The sequence below is a fragment of the Simochromis diagramma genome, unplaced genomic scaffold, assembly GCF_900408965.1.
Source record: "Simochromis diagramma unplaced genomic scaffold, fSimDia1.1 OVJJ01000205.1, whole genome shotgun sequence".
Lineage (NCBI taxonomy): Eukaryota > Metazoa > Chordata > Actinopteri > Cichliformes > Cichlidae > Simochromis > Simochromis diagramma.
Window position 1 is genome coordinate 9,626,364 of NW_024386782.1, and position 21,025 is coordinate 9,647,388.

The 21,025-nt window shown below is 42.4% G+C and overlaps 2 protein-coding genes and 1 long non-coding RNA gene across 3 annotated transcripts in view; 2 read left to right on the forward strand and 1 right to left on the reverse strand.

Moving 5' to 3' along the window:
- The first annotated feature begins 93 nt into the window (after nucleotides 1-93).
- kdsr (3-ketodihydrosphingosine reductase) lies at nucleotides 94-7,253 on the forward strand. The gene is made up of 10 exons (XM_040021678.1): nucleotides 94-738; nucleotides 1,376-1,465; nucleotides 1,731-1,787; nucleotides 2,004-2,069; nucleotides 2,143-2,238; nucleotides 3,018-3,209; nucleotides 3,781-3,864; nucleotides 4,040-4,123; nucleotides 4,238-4,339; nucleotides 4,437-7,253. The coding sequence occupies exons 1-10, from the start codon at nucleotides 550-552 to the stop codon at nucleotides 4,554-4,556; spliced, it is 1,080 nt and encodes a 359-aa protein (XP_039877612.1). The 5' UTR covers nucleotides 94-549; the 3' UTR covers nucleotides 4,557-7,253.
- The window catches only part of bcl2b (BCL2 apoptosis regulator b), a 33,231-nt gene continuing 16,370 nt past the window's right edge, over nucleotides 4,165-21,025 (forward strand). The window contains exons 1-2 of the mRNA XM_040021679.1: nucleotides 4,165-4,177; nucleotides 8,012-9,074. Of these exons, the coding sequence (XP_039877613.1) occupies nucleotides 8,526-9,074 (549 nt within the window). The 5' untranslated portion in view covers nucleotides 4,165-4,177; nucleotides 8,012-8,525. The remainder of the gene's footprint in view (nucleotides 4,178-8,011; nucleotides 9,075-21,025) is intronic.
- LOC120727441 lies at nucleotides 10,286-18,664 on the reverse strand. The gene is made up of 3 exons (XR_005694540.1): nucleotides 18,485-18,664; nucleotides 18,373-18,376; nucleotides 10,286-10,298 (listed from the first exon to the last, which is right to left on the reverse strand). It is a non-coding gene; the product is annotated as an uncharacterized LOC120727441 (long non-coding RNA).

Sequence of the window (21,025 nt, forward strand, 5' to 3'; positions counted from 1 at the left end):
AATGAATCAACTGTGCTGTTGCCAGTAATTTAAGGTAGAAATGTAGTTTTAAAAAAGTCAGAGTCAGCCTACCTGATGAATGTAAAGCTGCGTGTGTCAAAAAAACTGCAAGTTCATTTGGGTGTGTAGCTATTGCTCAAACGGATACTACGAATAAAAGTGGTGGTGCGTTGCATTATGGGAATTGCTGTTCAAGCCCGATGAGCCAACGTTGCAGGTTCCAGAGAGCAAGTGCATGCTTTAGAACTACAAGTACCAGGTAGCACAGTTCGGCGTCCGCTAACACTTCGATTTGTTTTGGTTCATGTAGACTGCGCTTTGTCACGGGGGAGCCGAGATTCACCGCTGCACTCTAACCTGGTTGTTACACGTCTGTGACCTGCTACCGAGCTCTGGGGGAAAAAAAAAAAAAAAAAAAAACTCCTCCGGGGTTTGCATTTCGCCGCCCCCCTCTTTCAGCACCGCCGCCTACCTCGTAGCTCTCTTATCGGACCCCCAGAAGCTGGCCTGCTAGTTAGCAAACAAGCTAACGATTGCCAGATTTCACCCATGTCCTCTGAAGAAGGGTTCAGCTCAGCGATAACAGATTGGCTTTTTATCAATTCCTGGTGGCTCCTTCTTCCGTTCATCATGCTGCTTGTTGTCGCTGCCTTCATCGTTGCTTTTGTGTTGCTGTTATATATGATATCGCCCCTCATTAGTCCCAAGCCTCTGAAATTGAACGGGGCCCACGTCGTGGTAAGTGTTACGGTTTAGCTGGCTGGTAACGGTCGCTAACGGCTACTCATAACTGCAGTTTTAAGTTAGCCTAGCTGAGTTTAAGGTTAGCCATAGCTTTATATTTACGTTAGGTGGCGTATTCGCACTTAGCCTAAGGACAACAAGAAGTCGTAACTTTCTTTTTCTTTTTCATCGTTTATTTTAATAGTAGCTGAGTTTATTGCGAAAGTCAGGTGTCTGTCGTGACACGCCCACATATGAGCTAAGGAATATTGCTTTAATTAATGCTTCAATCTTACTTCACAACCTGTTTTATACTTGGATAAAGTATAATCCACTGAAATAAAACCAGTGCAGTAACCACTAACTTCAGGTAATTCAGCTTGGTTAATGATAAACTCGCAGGCAGGCCACTAAAGGTAAATATTGTTTGCTTTACCTTGATGTACCTAGTAAACTCTCAGAGACAACATTGTGGGGTTAGGATAATTTTATTATGCAATAATGCTAAAACAGTAGGAAAAATGACTTTTTAAACTATTAACTTTATTAAAGCTGCATTACCTTTTGAGAAACATAATTAACATTTCCAGGTTAACCTGTGCCCCAGTCTGAGTTGCATTATCATTTACCCTATGTTTGAACTTTGAATTAGGTGACAGGAGGCTCCAGTGGGATTGGGAAATGCATTGCTATTGAGTGCTACAAGCAAGGAGCGTTCATCACTTTGGTGGCGCGAGACGAGGTAAGCACAAACATTTAGCAGATCCTACCTTGGAGTGTAGCCTCGTCAACAGGCTGTTTGTTGTCTGAGCGCATCTGATGTCACACAGTCAAACTCTAAAGGTGAACTTGTTCCATGTCACTCAGGTGCAAAAGTGCACGTGAGTTGACCCGCATAGAAGCATTATTACATGTTTTCATTTAGTTGTGGAGTTCATGACATTCATAATGATATTTGCAAGCTTTTGTGTGTATAACAGTAAACATGCATTTTATTTTTCCTGTAGGAGAAGTTGCTTCAGGCAAAGAAGGAAGTGGAGAAATTTGCCATCAATGACAAGCAGGTATGGGTTCAGTATGTATTTCAATAAAAGATGCCTTTTATTAAAGAACTCATTAAAAGCATATTCTACATGCATAATCTTTCCTGCACACATTTTCCAGATGTGTAGGCTTAGAGAAATGATTAAAGTAAAGATAAATCATTAAAAACGCCGCATATGTAGGTTGTGAAAAGTGATTGCATTTTGCATTATTAAAATCTTGGTTTCCTTATTTAGGTGGTGCTCTGCATCTCAGTTGATGTTTCCAGTGATTACAGTCAAGTGGAAAACGTGATAAAACAGGTAGTGTTACCCTCTAATGGAACATAGCTTTAATAATTAAGAAGTACAGCAGTGACTTTTTCCTGTCGTGCAGGCTCAAGAAAAGCTAGGTCCCGTTGATATGCTTGTGAACTGCGCTGGAACTTCAGTTTCTGGAAAGTTTGAGGAAGTGGAGGTAGATCGTTTTAAAGTAAGTACCTGCAGTCATTGGATTCTTTAAGTTCCAAGGACTTTAAGCTTCTCATAGTAGTGCTAAAAACTGTTTAGAAGTATACAGTTATTCATTGCTGATAATTACAACAGGGTGAAAAATCAGAATAATAAAGCTGTGTTGCAGGGGTGTGTTTTTTGTTTTGTTTTGTTTTTTCCAAATTGAATCACACATGAGAATCGGTTTTTCCTTGATTATAATAGGCTTTTGGTTAGGTGAAACACATGTGGACTGTTCAGTGTATTTTTCCATTACTTCTGGGCATTTGCTAATCATAAATGTATTTTATGAATGAGCAAATTAAATCCTCCATAAATAAATGATTAAATAGATTTTTATAACCTGAAGGGGAAGGCCGTTATATTCTTTGGGAAGCTTCACAATTCTTTCTTATATGAATGGAAAAACCTGCCGAGAATTTAATAGGTTTGATCGAGAGCATTAATTTCTTTAAAATTACTTAAAATTATTGGCTGTCGACATAATACATGTGCACCAAAGCAGGAATTGGGTCTTTTGAAATGAGTGTCATACATTATGTTCTTATTAGAAAAGGTTTGATTTGTGACTTGGTAAGAAATCGCATTACTGTCAGAATTTCTGAAGAAGTGGCTAAATTTATGGCCTTTGGCCTGCTGTGAATCAAGAGACTTTGAACTGCTCAGGTTTTAAAGTGACTGAAGCTGCCTACAATTATGTAATGTACCATGGACACTGGTTATAGTTTAATGTAGTATTAATGTAGCCTTCGTTTCCAGAAATTGATGGAAGTGAACTACCTGGGCAGCGTTTACCCAACACGAGCCGTCATAACCACCATGAAGGAGCGAAGAATGGGCCGCATCATGTTCGTTTCCTCCCAGGCGGGCCAGATTGGTCTGTTTGGTTACACTGCCTACTCCCCATCTAAGTTTGCCCTGCGAGGCCTTGCAGAGTCGCTGCAGATGGAGGTATGTGTTTTGCAAAAATTGCCTACAAACACGCTTGAAGCAATTCTTAGCATTCCTTAGCATAGAATATGAATGACATTGCACGACCAGAAGTAGGCAGGACTGAAGATAAACTTTTCTCAATTTCCTTCAACTGAAGTAACTACCAAAGAGAATGACATTTGATCTGAGAGTAAATGCATTAGAGGTTCACCTAAGCAGCCAGAGCCTGGAGTGTCCACAAGCACCCAGCCTTCATATGCAACAAGCATATGGTAAATGGCCTGTATTTGTATAGCGCTTTTACTAGTCCCTAAGGACCCCAAAGTGCTTTACACAACCAGTCATCCACCCATTCACACACACATTCACACACTTGCAGTGTGTCTGCAGCTTGAGTGAAGATGATGATAAGGGACATTTCACTAGAGTCAGTGCTGTAATGATTATACTTTTTCTACATATAGGTAGCATTCGGGCTAACTTTTATTGCTTGTCAAAGAGCTGTTGAAATGTTAACATATGCAGTTAGTTGTCATGGTCTCAGTAGTGGAATTGCTAAGGCAGTTATTGCTCTGTTTTCCTTCTGCAGATAAAGCCCTACAATATCTACGTGACTGTGGCATACCCTCCTGACACTGACACTCCAGGACTGGCTGAGGAGAACAAGACAAAGGTATGCAACAGTACAGAGAAATACTTACTTTTCTTACTTCCTGTTTCTTTATGTAAATTTTCTTGGAGGTGTTTTCCCTTTATTTTCACATTTTAGACTGCTGCTTAAATGCTTGCGGTCTTACCCCCACCCCTCTCTCCCCCCCTCTCTCTCTTTCTCCGCTTTCCTCTTCCAGCCTCTGGAGACCAAGTTAATCTCTGAAACCTCTGGAGTTTGTCAACCAGACCAAGTGGCCAAAATCATTGTCCGGGACGCAGTGGTAAGAAGCTCGGATCACATTCAGCGCCCAGTTTAAAAATGAGATGTGTGCTCTGTATTTTGTTTGTTTTTTCCTTTGGCAAATGTATCTGCTTGTTTTTCGTTCATCTCACAGCAGGGGAACTTCAACAGCTCTGTTGGTCCAGATGGTTACATGCTATCAGCGCTCACCTGTGGAATGTCACCCGTCACCTCCATCACAGAGGGTCTCCAGCAGGTACAGCTCTGTACATGATAGGAAATTGCAGGAGGGAGCGCTCCTCAGCAGATCTGCAAATTTAAGCCTAACCTTTTATTTTGAAATTCCCACACAGATCGTCACCATGGGATTGTTTCGGACCATCGCACTTTTTTACCTGGGGAGCTTTGACAGCATCGTGCGCCGCTGCATGATTCAAAGGGAGCAGTCAAAAGCGGCCAATAAGAGGGAGTAACAGCAGCCTTACCTTCACCTCACCCCGATGCCCCCAACCCTCTACCCACTGCCCTCCCAGCCAGTCCCTTCCTCCAGCTGTACAAGTGCACAACCGTAGGTGGGGGTGGGGTTAAAAAACAAACGGCCATGTCAGCATTTCTGATGTCAACTTTAGCAGATGGAATGGAAGAAAGTGGCAGATGTTTACGTGTCTACTCCACAGACTTGATAGCCATTTAGATGTATTTTTTCCCCTGGTGACTTCAGTTTAATGTGTCCACCTGCTTCTTTTTGTGGAAGCAGCCTTACTTTAGAGGAAAGAGGGGTGACTAAAAATCCCACATCCTGGTTTCCAGTATCTAGGCCTCCCTTCTTCAGTTTTTTTTTTTTTTTTTTTTTTTGGTTCCCACAGAGAAGAAAAGCAACAGCCCGTCTAACCGGTTGTGCCAAATATGGCCTGAATTTTTTATTTTTTTTCCCCACCAGAGGCTATAGCGAAAACAGAATAGTTGTTACTCTCTTTTTCGTCATGTTGTGCCGCATGTATCAGAGATTTCCATCTTTTAGAGAGTTTTTACAGTTTTCACTATATAAGCCCTTTCTTTCCCACCTTTTCCATACTTCAGGTCTTTGCAGGCAAAGATCCTTCCCTTTTTTTTCTCTCTCTCTCTCTCGCTCTTTTTTTGACTGAATAACCTCTGTGTTTAAAAGCGGTCGTGACCCACAGTGTTTTGTTTATGCTGCGGGATATTTTTGTTTGTGTTTGTGTGTGAACTGAGGTCATACATTATATGACAGTACTCTTCCATGATATCAAAGGGCAGGAGAGAGCTTATGTTTATCTTTAATTTTTTTAAATCTATAATTCATAAAATAATCTCCACATATTATCATTATTTTTAATAATAGTGATAATATTCCAAAACGTTACGTGCAGCGTTGTCGCTGAAAACCGTGGGATGTGCAAGTGTGTTTGCTGTGACTGAGCCGACCACCTCCGGAAAGAGTAAAGCCATTCGAAGTTTTTGTCTCGGGAATAAAGACAGCAAAAACGTTTTCCTCGTCATTCCAGCTAAGTGAAGAAAGTAAAGCAGGTACTATGGGTTGAAGCCATGAAGTCGTAAGATTAGAGTGGGAGGGGATACACAAACAAATAAACCAGCACATAAATTTAAGTTTCACTCATGCACTTGTCAGTTTAATTTTAAAAAAAAAACAAAAAAAAACAAACACTAATAAGTTGCTAAAGGAAGCATGAAGCGTATCATTTTTTACTTGCAGTTTTTTGTGTCAGTGCACATTCTCAGCCACCCCCAGTGAAGATGCATAATCTGTCAGGTTGGTGTAACTCAGAGATGGGCGAGACTCGCTGGTTCGAGTTGTGTCTCTGTACATCTAGTGAGGGCGCTGGTGAGTCATCTTATATAATGGCCAAACTTTTGGAGGAACAAGAGTGGAAGTGTTAGCCCTCATCTCTACGATGCTCTTTTTGTTGTTGTTGTTGTTGTTGTTGTTTTTTACATGCACTGACGCTGTCGTGCACTGCTGGGACTTCAAAACTCTCTAGATTACAAAATATAGATTCCCTTCTGATTTCTGTCAAGTCTTAGTTACCATCTGACTTTCTTATTGTTTTGAATGCAAAAGGAAGAAGAAAATACAATGTTGACTCTTGCAAGTCTTCCTTTGGTCCAGTCGGAGGGAATGTACTTTATAACAAAGCGATACAAATCAGAACATAAGAACATTATTTTTTAAATACACCAATATTTGAATGCCAAAATGTGTTAAGACAATTTCTTGAGATCGCAGCACATTTATTTGTGGTTTATTTTGATGTCGCTGCTCTTTTGATCTTAGTGTTAGTTTATAAAAGCTGGAGAGCAGCATGTGGCCCATTCTACAGCCTTAAGACGTGACTACTGATGAAGCGAACGCTATGAGAGAGTGGACCCGTCCGCAGAACAATGTGACTTCATACGTTAGTGGATGATTGGTTTACTGGTTTACCGGGTGATTTTTTTTTTTTTTTTTTTTTTTTTTTTTTTTTTGTGACTTATTTGGTGTGAAATGCCAACTATTTGGGGGGGGTTTGGGTTTGTGTGTACGTGTGTTTGGTCAATTTCTAGTGTTTCTATGACAAAAGAAGCCTTACTGAAATCCAAGACATGAAATTGAGAATGGATGACTCATGTTTGATGATGTTCTCATTTGATATTGGTTAAAGGCGTACTGTCCCGCACTTGAGAGCTTTCCATAAATGTACATTTATTGCTTTAAGAAGGTTTTTCTTTTTTCTTTTTTTTACCTTGAGGTAGCAACATATTGATGGATAGAACATGTAGCTCATGTAAAAGCAGTTTTGTTTTCACTAACACAACTTTAAGCTATGCAAATGAAGCCTCTGCTAACAATATGTTTAAACATACAGTAAAGATTTAAGTTCTGTAAGAGTCACGCTAGTTTCCCTCGTTTAATGGTGTCATTATCGGATGCTCAATGGATTTAAAAGTCTTGAACATGAAAGTCATACTGCACTCTTTGGTTTCACGCTTTTTTCTGTTTTTTTTTTTTTTTTGCTTTATACTCTTTCTGCCAAAAAAGCTTAACACCTTCACCTTGTGTGCCATTGAAAGAAAATGTGAGGAGTGGAACATTTCTTTGTCTTATTTTCTTACATGATAAACTAAATAAATACCTGTGAAGAAAACCTAAATCCTTTTACTCCTGGGTGTCGTTGTCTCTTCTTAAATTGCTTTAGACCTCTTTGACTGAACTTGACTTAAGGGGGGGGGGGATTAAATTAATCTCAGCATGATCGTGGTTCAGAAGTTTTGACAGTGCAGGGTTTGTGTAGGACTGAGGATGTTAAGTATTCTGTTTGATAGAGGATGACATTTAATTTTTTCATAAGGGAACTTCCCAAAGCAGCAGCAGCAGCTCTCAGGTTTGCAGAGTGCAGGACTTTAGATGCTTCGTTAGACCTGTTGGAGAAGAAGTACATGACAAATAGGGGAGATGCTTTAAAAAAAGATGAGAAAAGTTTAAAGAAGACAGGGGAAATGTAGACTGGTGCATCAGTTTTGCACTTATAAGGTTAAATCTGTGTCCACAAGGGGGTGGCTGGACTACATCAAAGCAATCCCTCGCTGGGGTTGTCCTCTCCCCCTAACCCTGTGATCTTTTAAGATTTCTGTCTTATATCATAAAAAATATCTAAATCTTAAAAATATTATTCTTTATTTAATTTTCTGGGTAACGTGGTCAGCCTTAAAACGAGGACGCAGTATGCAGTAATAATAATATGGCCTATAAATGGTTTGAGCGCAGGTCTTGGTGTGCACTTGGAGCAGCCAAAGGAAAGACTTTCCTCAGCTGACGTCAGGCATACCTCACTAAACAGTGCGGCCCACTAGTGGCGAACAGGGAGCTGCTTCGGAGGATATGTGGAGTAATCGTGGAAGAGGACTCCAGTCCGACCTTGTCTGGCGCACAGTCCCGCGTCTGGTTCGTGCGTAAGGCTGCTAAAACAGTTGGCCGCCTTTAAAACCCCTTCAGGCGTGAACAACTTTGGCTTTCATTCATTTTTTTTTTTTTAATCGCAACACATCCACGTCTGGGTGATGTGCACAGAAATAGAACAACACTACTCCCAACCTCTTCCGCATATTGGATTTCTATGCAAAGAGAAGGTCGCCAGTGTCCCTCCAAGGATTCGGGAAATGAAGACTGCTGCTGACACGGACCCAGCCTGTTTTGACTTCTAGTGCGTGTTTCTGTGCAGTTTTTTTTTTCAAGGGATTTTCCCCGAGTTCACGAGTAAAGTATCTCCTCTCTGTGTGGGATCATTCGCTGCATTGCCTATTTGAATACAGCCCCAGCTTTTTGGACGAGCCTGTGCAGAGCATTGTACAGTGCACACATTTGGTCAAAATGCATTTTATTTAGGATAACCACTGGATATACAAAGTGCCAAATTTGAGCCGGAATGGCGAACGAGTATAATCGCAATATTGTGGAAAAGTATATCTGCCATAAACTCTCCAAGCGGGGATACGTGTGGGGATTTCGCGTTGTCCAAGAAGAAGATGCTGCTAATAACGGATCGATAACTGACCCTCCACCGACTTTGGTCCACCGGTGCCGAGAAGCCAGCACCGGGCCTGACGGCGAGAGCAACACCCACCTCTGCAGACGGCTCCCGCAGTCCGACCCACACGCAGGCATCCACAGAGTCCTGCGCGAGGCTGGAGATGAACTTGAAAGACTGTACCAGCCGGACTTCACGGAGATGTCGCGGCAGCTGCATCTCACCTCCGCCACGGCGCAGAGGAGGTTCGCCGAGGTGATAGACGAACTGTTCCGGGACGGGGTGAACTGGGGCCGGATTATTGCTTTCTTCGAGTTTGGGGGCACTGTGTGCGTGGAGTGCGCTTCCAACGAGGGGATGTCATCCCAGGTGGACAACATCGCAGACTGGATGACGGAGTATTTAAATGGACCTCTTAACAGCTGGATACAAGATAACGGGGGATGGGTATGTCTGATTCCGTGTAGTTGAGCGCTTTGCAGCAGTGTGCCAAGGGGTCGCAAAAGTCCTCTTTTAACTGTGATTAAAAGGAATTTCAGTGAGTGAGTTCGGTCAGTGCAGGCCTACATGTTTGATTGAGCTGAAAAGTGCATTTTGATCTGGCTTAACGGGGCTCAATATCGAAACCACATGTGTAGCTGATCATTAAAAAAAGAAAAGTCCCTTTTAGGGTGATCTCGTGACGCACGTCAGGCAGCGAGCGAGATGAACGGCTTTACTTTACTTGCTCTAACTGGCTGATCTCGTTGACTGTTAAACTTACTCGACCAATCAAACAGCGGTTTCTCTATCACACCTCCCGACGCGTCTCTATAAAAAACCCGCCCTGTCAACTGTAGAAGCAGAGGCAGACGCGCAGCTGTCATTGGAGCACAGAGGTTATTATCTAAGGGGAAGTAAAAGCTTAGTTATAAAAAGAAACAGGATTATGTGTGTGGTGTTGGAGAGAGCGGGCATTTCACCATCCACCTGTATCTGAATCTTCATGCAGGAAAGTGCTTCAGTCCCGCTGTCACGTGAGGCATTGCAGGCCCTCATTCTTGCAGAAGGGAGGAGGTCAGACACATGTCAGCAAAGAGCAAACTATTGAATTAATGTGTTTAGGCCTCTGGGCATAACTGGACAGGGTTCAGCTTATCAGAGGCCCTTTTTTTGGCACAACACACACCTGGCTGAATGCATGGCCACACTGAACCTGAAACAAGCATGCATTGTCATATTAATTTTTCAGGTTTTTATTACAGCTGCAAACCCTCCTGCAAAAAAAAAAAAGGGGGGGGGGGGGGGGTGCGCTGTGCACCTCAGTAGCCACCAAAACTGACTTGCAATGAATTAACCTTTAATTAGACGAGGTGCTCTTAATGAGAGCATAACGTTTGCACTGCCTGGTTATCTTAGCTGGAAGGTATTATAAAAACGGGGCGTGTGTTGAGTGGGCTTATCAATGATTCATATCGAATGTTTCATCTCAAAGGATTAGACCGTTTAACATTCCCCTTGAGTCTGCCTTGCCCCTGGAGGTGGCAGGTTGTGCCACATATCAAAGGGAGGCAACAGAGGGAGGGCCCTCCAAGAACACAGAGTGCTAATCTGCGGCCACTGTGTTTAACATGCCGTCCTCTGTTTGCATCTTGGTTGGGACTCTTTTGTCTGCCTTTTTCAGACCTGTGCCTTGAAGCTGGCGCAGACTGGGGCCGCAGAGATGCCTGCTCGGGGTCTCTGGAGCCCACTGTAGAATAATGTAGGTCATCATAGTTTGGGTTTTACAGCTGGGTGGAGATGACTGTATCTCTACATCCACTGGAGAGAGACAGACAGAGAGAGAGAGAGCAAGAGCACAGTTCTTTAATCCAAAGGATTATTTAGGATTATTTGAAAGCATATGTCTGCAGTATAGGGAATGAATAACCTCATCCAATTAGTTTTAAGCTCAAAGTAAGCTCTAAAACAGTTTAATCCTGAATATGTTAGTGTTGGCTCAGTTTCTGTTGTAGCTTCCGCATATGCAGCCATGCACCGGTGTTGATTTATATTCATCTGAACGGGTGTCAGGTAGGGAATTTCCTGAGGTGTGTGCTTCAGTTATTGCATGACCTTTAATAACTGACGTTGCAAACACAGCGTTGTCTGTACTCTGGATTGGGTTTGTGAAAACTGGCTTTGCAGATGTTGAAATGTAATAAAAGTCAACTGTGTTTTCAGTCTGTGAAACAAAGCTGGGGGGTTTTTTGCAATGTTTTGTCTCCTCCGGAGCCAAAACGGCGGCCTGTTATACACTGACGTGTTTGTGTTTTTGTATGTTTTTGAGAATGTCTGCTAAACATCGGGTTGATTTTGTACTGGCCTCTTCCTGAATTATGAATTCACAGAGGATATGCAGAGACTGTTAATCAGATATCTCTCAACAGGGATCTCAAGGGCATAGAGGGGATTTTTAGAGATGTTTTAGATCATGAAAACCTGTCCAGAGGGTCAGGGTTAGCAACATTGATTTAAACATTTCTTTTCATTATTTTCAGTTTTTTAGTCATGCAAGTTCTTAATTTTCTTTTAATAAATTTAAAAAAAAAAGAAGCTTTTCTACAAGAGGTGAAATTTCAGGTAGGGGGAGTGTATAAATGAGCCTATGAAGTACAAAAAAAGGGGGAAAAAAAGGATGTGACCTCAGTTTCCTCATTTGTAGCTGCAGAGCTCAGTGGGGACTAAACAATGGCTGCCACTGTTTGCAAATGATCTGGTATCCATTATGTTTTATTGTGAAAGCTTTGCATTGCTGCAATGAGACACATGTGCTACATTTCTGCATTAACCTCACCTGGGTCACCTATTTTCTAAGGAACATTCACGTGCCGGGTGGCTGTAGCAGAGGAATGAGGATAAAACAGGTTTCACAAATCAGTCGTTTCTCATGAGCTCACTGTCGTTTGTTATAGTGTTCGACCTGATAATTCTAAATAAAACTTTTTTAAATGGCATTTACACATCTTCCAAACAATGAAGACACTCGGTAAACACGGCTAAATGTGTGTTTAGACAGGTTGCATTTATGGTCACTTACCCTGTCCATTGTGTTATTGTGTGGAAGAGGTGAGTGCTGTGTTTTCCACCATTCTAAAAACAAAGGTGGGTGGCTAATCAGCCTATCACTGACATTTTGACATGTAAGAGTGGTGTGGAAACAGCTTTCTATCAGCCACCCTCTGTTTCCTGTTGTTTTTGAGACAATTTAAGCCCAAAATAGTGTGAACGGTACCCACTAATCATTGTTGAGTCTAAGTGTTGCGAGTGAGTCAAATACACTTTTAGTTCAGGGAAAATCTTCCCTTTAAAAACTGACAAAGCAGCGACTGTGTTTGCAAAATCTCAGCTGAGGGGCCAAATGGCTCCCATTCAGCACAGATTGCTTCCCACACCCCGGGATGTGACACACCGTCCTTTCATTGTCCCTAACATTCAGTTAGAAACTTGGCCTTTTTGTTGACAGAAATTGCACTCAATCAGGGAACGATTGCATTTAGGCTGCAGACTCACCCACACGTGGCGCACCTGTGTTTATTTGCAGGCGCTTGCAGTAAATACCAAGTGATTGAACAAAGTGGCAGACGGCGTCCGAGTTCCGAAATTACATACTTGACCTCAGACGCTTGACTGGCTGAGAGGGCGGCACGGAGCGAAATGCCAAATTGTGCTTCAAGAGAAAAACAGCAGTTTCATAACTGGAGGTTAACCAAGAGCAGTGTCAGATATGATGTTGAGAAATGATTTTTCTTTATCTTTGTTGTTTTTAGTCACGCTCTAAAGATGGCATTGCTTCTTGGTCTTTCTCAACAACCCTAATTTGAATTCTCCCTAAAAAAAATGTGTATGTGCTGTTATGGATGAATCTCATTGTTCTTGCAGTCTTCCCTGTGGCCACCAGCAGGTCAAAGTGATCTCTTACCCTTTGAAAACAGCACTATTTTTGATGGATTTGCACCAAGTCATTGTGCAGACATTCAGCTGTTGAAGCCACAGAAGAATAATGATCATGGCCTCTCCTGTAGTTGCACAATGTCATAAAATTGGGTCCACACATTCATCAGAGGGAACTGCCATGATTTTGTGCTCCCTGTATTTACTCCTAAGTTGTGGAAATATTCCTCAGATATGCTAACGTGCCTCTAAATCCTTGCTTTTCTATAACAAGTGAGAGGAAGGAGTTAAATCACTGAAAAACCTTCTTTCTTTTTTTAAGCCCCAAACAGTGAGATCAGGTGTCTGTGGAATGCTGCTAACCAGGTGGTCTATTTTCTGTGTCTCCCAGGTGTGTATGTGTGTGTGTGTGTGTGTGTTATGAAAGACAATGTGCGTTTGGGTTGGGTCCATCCTGTGGGGGTTTCCCAGAGCACAGTCTGCTCTTCGATGGGTGGGACCAGCATGTTGCTATGGTATAGCAGGCATCTGGCTACGGCGCCTTGCTGAGGCTGAGTGGATGTGGGACAGCAAGGAAGTCATTAATCTCCATCTAGGTGACGTTTCGGCAGAGTAGAGACAAAAACCCAGGAAAAGAAACCAAACAAACAAACTAAATCACAAAGGAGGCACATGCAGCCATTCACAGGAGAGCAAAAGAAATTCTCGACCAGGTCTCACTTACATCCAATTTGCGTCTCCTAGATGCAAACTCAGCCTGCTAAACGCAAGTCAATACTAATCAGGGCGCCATTCAGGAACTGTTTCAGCTATGCTTCTTTTAGCTTTGAGCTATTTTTCTAACACAAAGATGTCTATGTTGATGGTGAACGCAGCGCTGCCTCTGAGGACACATGCTTTACAGCGTAATGAGCTCTGTAAGTCATGACTGACTTACATCCACTCTGAGCTAGTATTCCCTTCTTGTCATGCGGCGTGCTGTCACACTCAGTTACACCCTTTTTTTCATCCGTTAATTTGTAGCTGTTTATCAGTTTTTGGTCTCTCATTACTGTGTGAACGCTGCCTTCTAGTTCTGAGCAATCAGACCGAGGAATAAATGATTACTCGCGCAAATAGCATTTTAGGCTTTCTCCCTCCCACCCCGTCAATTAACACTGCCATTCTACAGCTGGAGACGCAACAAAAATGTAAATAGCAAACAAAGAAACAAACTAAATAAGAATCAGCTTGGAGATTTTGACAACAACTTTACCGTTGGATGTGTTTGAGCTCTGTAATGGAGACTGTGCACCACAAAGGAGCTTAATGTGGCGAGAGGCAGCCAAGATTTTCCCCTGTACTGTACCCCTTTTGCTTGGGAGGCCTCGGTTGCTCACCATCTGCCACTGTGTTTACACCCATCAGCACAGCATCTGTAATCTCAGGAACATTTCCTACAGACGTGGGCTGCTGCGGGCCGCAGCTCTCTCAATCAGTCCAACAAGAACATTTTTCTTCCAGCAATCTCTTCGCTATCTGCATCTCAAAGACGTTTGAGCCAAGCATTTAGTCCCGTGTGTGGATTTAAGAAGCACTGAATCTCTTTTCATTTTGATTTCTATTCAGCTTCAGATTATACTCTTTTGCCCGCAGTAAGTCACATGCACTCCATCTTCACCTTTCCAACCATGCTGGATGTCTCATTGCCGTTTACGGCATGATTGCAGGCCACAAATCCTGTTCTGTTGCACTTGCAGGGGATATGCTTTGCGTCTTTCCGCAACATACCTTTACCCCAGAGACCCTCCACCCCATCCTGTGCTGTGGTTATTTCTGGGCCTTCTTGGGAGAGCTGGCAGAACGTCTGCTGGGAAACAGGGGCTGTAAATAAAAAACGGACACAACCTGGATTTTTGTTTTGTTTTGTTTTTCCTGAGTGTCCAGCTCTTTTAGTTGGATAGTCATGTCAGTGGACCATGCGTTATTCATGAACATAAGCTAACATCAGTGTTTTTTCTTTATTTTGTGCTCTTTGTGTTGGACTTCTAGGATTACGCGAGTTTACAGATTGAAAGTTGAGAATTCATCCATATTACTGTTTCCTTTTGATCCCTTTTGCTCAAATAAGCAGTCACCTCAACCTTCTAAGCTCCTGTTTTATGAGGGACAAGTGCTTGAGCTAAGCGCTACCATCCCACTGAGAGGATACGCTGATAAATAATATATGGAGCAGATAAACTTGGACACTAAATGGATGTCCCGAAAGCTTTATGAGCTCCAGCTGAGAGATTATATCCTCTTTCCCCTCCTCTTTTTTCCCTCATCCTCTTCCTCCCTCTTACCCCCACCACATGAGACGTATTAACTTGCACACATACACGTGCCCAAACACACTAATACCCAGAGACCTGGCTTTCAGTGTCAGGTAACGTTCCAGATCCCTGAAAAATGCAGGGACATGCAAGAGGCCTCTAAATATAGAAGCATTACCATCACTGCTCTTGTGTGGTCTTCTAATTGTCATGTTACGCGTAAATCCCTGCCCTGTGTGCCTCTGTGATAGCGTCACATCACGAACCCACCGCCGTCCTCCATGGAAAAAATGTCCTAATGAACCATTTGAGATGGCAGATAAAAGAGTTTTCCACCTTTCCTGTCACGGTGGGAGCCGGATAATGAGAAGCCTATTGAGACGCAAGTTGACTTTGCCACTAGGCACACCCTTGCAAGCAGCGCAGCATATCAATATAGGGCAAGGTTAAATGGTTCCTCCCATTGTCTAGCTACTGTAGATATTTTTGGGTCAAACCCCCAAAAGGCTTAAAAAGAGATTTGATGTTTTCAGTTAATTTCTAGGGCAGCGATATCCACTGTCATTTGAAGTCTAGTATGTCTCCTCACAAAGACAAAGCCTGTTGAACAGGTAGTGGATTGTCTTAGGTTTCCCCCAATGAATGGCAGCTTTCACTGTGAATTAATTCCAGCCTGAGAATCTAAGATCTGAACTACAGATGTAGTTTCTGGATCTGAGAAGCGAAGCAATCCCAGGAGTTCGTCTCGTTCTTTTAGCTGCTCACTTTTAGAGGTCACCACAGCAGATCATCTGCCTCCGTTGTTCACCCTATTCCTAGCATCCTCTTCTGTCACACCAACCCTCTGCATCTCCTCTTTCACTACATCCATCCCTTCTGTCTGCTTCGTTACACTTAAGCCAACAGCGAAATAGTTTCCATCAGTCCAACAGGGGCTGTCTCTTCTGGTTCTATTGAGGTTTTGAAGGTTTTGATTCAATTCAGTCCAAATCAAATCAGTTTTATTTATAAGCACCAAATCACAACAACAGTTGCCTTAAGGTGCTTTATATTGTAAAGTAAAAACCCTACAATAATATAGAGACAACCCCGACAACCAGACGAACAGCCTATGAGTAAGCACTTGACGATAGTGGAAAGGAAAAACTCCCTTTTAATAGGAAGTAACCTCTAGCAGAACCAGGCTGAACTGGGCAGCTATCTGCCACGACCAGTTGGGGGTGAGGGGAGGAAGACAAGACAAAGACATGCTGCAGAAGATGTTTCACTTTGATGTTAACATTTTTATTTTTGGTGACAATCACAGTGACAAAGCTCTAGTCACGCAGACCTACAGACCAGCCGTCTGGCAGCCTGAAAGGATGTGAGTGATTGCTAGAGGTTGATGGGAGTTTATGGGAAAATGATTGTGAAAGTCCCTGTCACATGGACCTAGAGACTGGTCAGTGTCGTCCCCACCACCACCACAACCACACAGACACAGACAACCACAAAACCTCCTTGGTCTCACGATAGTCTAAACCCAGCTCACGTTTCCTATTAGTGGGTGAACAATCCAACGCTTGGTCCCAAGCATATTGGTTCATGTTGGTTCAGTTGCCTATAGTTTGCATGAAGTGACAGATTTGTCTACAAATACTGAATAGCTGCACTCCAAGCGGTAGTAAATCTGTGAAAAGTACAACACAATCCGGGAATGAAGAAGGTTTGCATCCAAAGTAAAAGTTGTGCCTAACAATCACCAGGAGTTTTTTTGTGCAACAACTGATCTGAGCCATCGACTACAGTAACCATAGCCAACCAACGAGAGAATACAAATTTTTCACTAGCAATCGATGATTGTCACATCCAATATGGCGGCCAACTCTTGAATGTGACCATGTTGTCACGTGAGAAATCTTGGTACAAGTCTATGACAAGCCCTCAGCTCTCTCAGCCTCTGACATCAACAAACCTTTTCCTGATGAGTTTTTGAGCTAAATCGCTAGTTTCATTTTCTATTGAATAAATCACTGAGTCAATTCAGTAAACTATGATCATTATTTGAGTCAGAAAGGAGGAATATTCATGGTATGCTCATTGTCTCATAATATTCACAACCCAGCCCAATCCACCCCTCAATCATCACATCAGGTTTCAACACACTGCCAAAAAAGACACTCAGTACAAGGCTTCGTATCAGGACTCACCAGTGAGTGACGTCACGCTCTTTTATATTGTTTATGATCTAAACACAGGTATACAAAAAAAGAAAAACATGTGACTTTTTTCTCTAGCAACAATTACTGCTGGATTTTTCCACAGACTAATGCTAATGCTAGCAAGCTGAGTTAGGAAGTACGTTATGTCCATTGTATGGGTTATATTACAATTTCCCTCACCAAAGCTGAAGCACAGAGGACAGGTTGTTAGTACAAATTACCAAGCAGAAGGTCACATTACGTAAGAAAGCTGCTTTTAAAATGTCCCAAAAAAAACCAACGCCATAAACACAGCAGAGAGGAAATTAGACAGAAAGCCCCAAAGTATTTCTGTACCAGGCTGTAAACATGTTTACCTGCTCGAAAGTTGGGTTTTTTAACATGAGAGTCAGAAGCAACTGACTTCCCCTGTAAGGCGTCCTCAAATAGCGATTCGACCTGCAGTTTATGAAATTTCACTTTAAGATTATGAGACCAATTTTTTTTTTATCAGTTTTATTGATTTTGGGGCAGAGAAAGCAGCAGCAAAGACTAAAGCAATAATTACCAGCATTTCGGTGAAACAGCAAAACAAGCTGCAAATGCAATACAAATGTGTTATTAATTGCCATTTACAAATTTAGCAGACAGAAAGCAGGATTGGCATCGGTCTTTACTCATATTTCCGGCGTCTAAGGAATGTAAACTGAACACTCGTGATGCAAGGTTGATGGGAGCAAATGAAGAGTAAAGGAGCAGGTTGCAAAACCAAAACAGTGAGCTTAAATGTTCCATAGTGGCAATGGTAACTGCAAAGTTAGACAGTAAAATCTCAACCTTTCAAATCCCACGCAGCCATTTAATCTGCTATTGATGCAAAAACATGGAAAAGTGTACGTTTAAAACAAAAGCGAAACTATCTCCATGGCTAGCTGCTAATTTGTGGTTCAGGGTAAATTGACCTTTTAAGGCTTAAAGCATTGATATCCACACACGTACAGGCAAAGATAGAAGCGGATGTGCTAGTGGAAATCAATTATTTGCTGTCAACAAAATGGCTGTGTACACACTCACGGGCATATACATACACACATACACTGTGGCACATCAGTGTGTACACAAAGAAGCGGATGTGGTAGTGTGAATCAATAATGCTGTGTTGTCACAGGGTGACATGTGAGCCATGGCAGGGAGCAGATGGCCTCGGGGTGCCTAGCTTCCTGTTAGCCATGCCATACAGCCTCAACGCACACAAGCTCGTGCACGCTCACACAGACACCACAACCATCTCCACTGGGATTTCCCCCGGCGCAGCTAGCTACACCACTGGCCATTACCAAACAGCATGCCATTATTGACTCTTCTCTGAACTGTTGAGTACTCGCTCTTCCAAAAATGACAACAGCCAGATAATGGTAAATAGATTTCTCTGCCTCGTCTGTGGAGGTCTGGAGTAAATAATTCTGTGCACCCCATCTCTAAACATGATTTTTGGCATGAGAGCAAGTATCCCACAGGAAATCTGATCTGTTTCAGTCGACATCGAGTGAGGTCAGCCGATGCTTGGAAATCTATTTGACTACGGGGTATAGATTCAGCATTTCCAATGGTTTGCAATGGTTCTCTGAGCAGAGCCTCAATTAACTCAGCAGACCAGCAGCTGTGAATGTCAGATTGTATGTGCATGTGATTAATCAAAATGCATCCTGAAGGAGAGTGTCTCTGTGGAAAGACCTGGGTGAGATCTTTTAGCACATTTTTAAAAAATTTTTAAATTTCCTGACTCCTTTCAGCTGGTGTGCGAGCTCTCCCTATTGGCACAGCTCATACAGCACCACCCTGCTGCAATCGCCTTTGATGGCAACTGATTAGGTTTGAAGTGCAGAGAAAACTATAAACCCATGACGCTTGGAAGATAAAAAGCTTTTCCAAGAGAGCATTGTTCTGGCTTCTACGTATTGTTTCAGAGTCTCCATCCTAAATTCTCTTGACATCTTCTCAAATCTACAATCACCTTCTGTCAGGATGCTGCAGCTGGCGTGGAATATTACAGCTGCGTGCTACTTTTGACACGGATATCTCGCCAGTAGGGGCAAACCCACTATTGCCAAGGTGGTATGTTGCAGCAATTTCACAGAATCTACTCTGCCTCCACGTTTAATTGGTTGTTGGGCTGTCATTACATCTTCAAATACTGACAGATACTTCAAAGAAAACATGAAGAAATGAATACCGTAGTAGTGACAGTGATTCCTTTTCTTCCTAGGGATTTTATTTCATGTTTTTTGCTATTTCTTTTGACAATACAGTGACGATTTATGTCTGTGTATGTTCTAAGGATGCACTCATTTGATGACTTATGCCAGAGCAAACTTTTATGGTGCCAAGATTTAGCGGTGACAGGCTTCATTTTGCTTTTATAGTAAGGTTTTAACTCCCGTCTAGACGAGGTTCATGTCGGCAAATCTAACCACTAGAAGTTTAATCAACTCTGCAAATTGACTTGTAAACTGCCTAATTTATTGCTCACATTTGAAGTCAGTTGGCGGTTGGACTGATGCACGAAGACATAAGTACAGATGTGTTTCTTTTTTTGTTCTTTTTTTTAATCAGCTGAATTTCAGCAGGCACTATTTGATCAGCCAACTCATTTTCTGATACCACCAAACCCATCACGCTCAGACCCCCTGATCGCCAATGTTTTCCAGATTTGAATTATAATGAGTCCACATTCCTGTACTTCATGGAGGACAGGAGATTAAAAAATATTCCTGGGTAAAAAAAATTTTTTAAAGCCTGGACTTCAGAAGGTGTCTTTGATCAGAAGGTGAGGCTAACAGGGTTCTGGAGGAGGAGGAGGAGGATGAGGACAGATGGAAGGGCATGAAATAAGAGGAGGCTTATAAAGCTATAAAAAAAGGCATTCCTATCTCTTACGGCCTCATCTGCTGCAGCCAGGTTGAGACGGAGAGGGTAATATCTGGAGCAGCCACCGTGGTTTAAAGCCCAAAGAATAATGACGCTAATAGAATTCAAGCTGTTAAATACAAAGAAGGAGATTTAGGAGACTAAGGTCAATCCAAAGTTACAGAGCACACTTGGATGAAATTGCTTGTTAAAGTCATCTGACTCAACAATCATCTGATCCTCAGCTGATCCATCTGCTGACTTTAAAGCAGAGGAATTTACTCGTGAAACATCCACATGGGCATTACATATCCCGAAACCTAAAAATACATACTGTACATGTGGAAAATCGCTGGACCTATATTGCATGTTTGCTTTTGTTTTTCTCCCGCATTATTTAACATCCAGCTTTGGTGCAGTATCTTATTCTTGCAGTGCAGTTTCAAGACAAGCCAGCTCACAGTAGGCAGGCACCGAACCCCATTAATGACATTTTCCATGGATTAGTCCAGAGAGAAACAGAAACTCTCCTCCATTATGAAATTGACATATGCCTCATTAGTTTTCTGTGCATTTTCACTCCAGACTTTCACTGTCACAATAGGCAACTTATTATCATTCATCGGGTAGGCTGTGCTTGTTTCCCTTTGGTCTTTACGTACAGACAGGGAAGGTCACACAGCTCTGAATGAGCCAAGCTGCTCAAGATAGTTCAAACAATGCGTCTTTTAAAAGCACGCCCTAGCTCTCTGCAAGGTCTTTGTGAGTCATGCTGAGTTTAGAGCAATGAAAAGTAAAAGGAGAAAGAAAAAAGAACAGAAGTAATGTCCACCTCTGCTCTTTGCCTGCTTGATTGGGCTTTCGTTGCGTAATTATTTTCTGAGAAGGATTTAGCCGAAGCTTTTTCATTACATAATTCAAATGGTTTGCTGTAGCCGTGTTTCTCGCAGCTGACTTGGTTCAACTCGAGGCTCATTCCTTCTCATATCGAGCCTCTCGGGCAAACGCGCGCACACACACAAGCGAGGTTGTTTGTTTCCACACATCAATGCATTCCACTCATTCCTCTCCCCCAGCCTGGATGAAAATCAGCTGGTTGCCTGAG

Coding starts and splice junctions, on each gene's coding strand:
- kdsr (XM_040021678.1), top strand. CDS start 550: ATGTCCTCTGAAGAAGGGTTCAGCTCAGCGATAACAGATTGGCTTTTT. Junction 739..1,375: donor TGAACGGGGCCCACGTCGTG/GTAAGTGTTACG, acceptor ACTTTGAATTAG/GTGACAGGAGGCTCCAGTGG. Junction 2,070..2,142: donor TGGAAAACGTGATAAAACAG/GTAGTGTTACCC, acceptor CCTGTCGTGCAG/GCTCAAGAAAAGCTAGGTCC.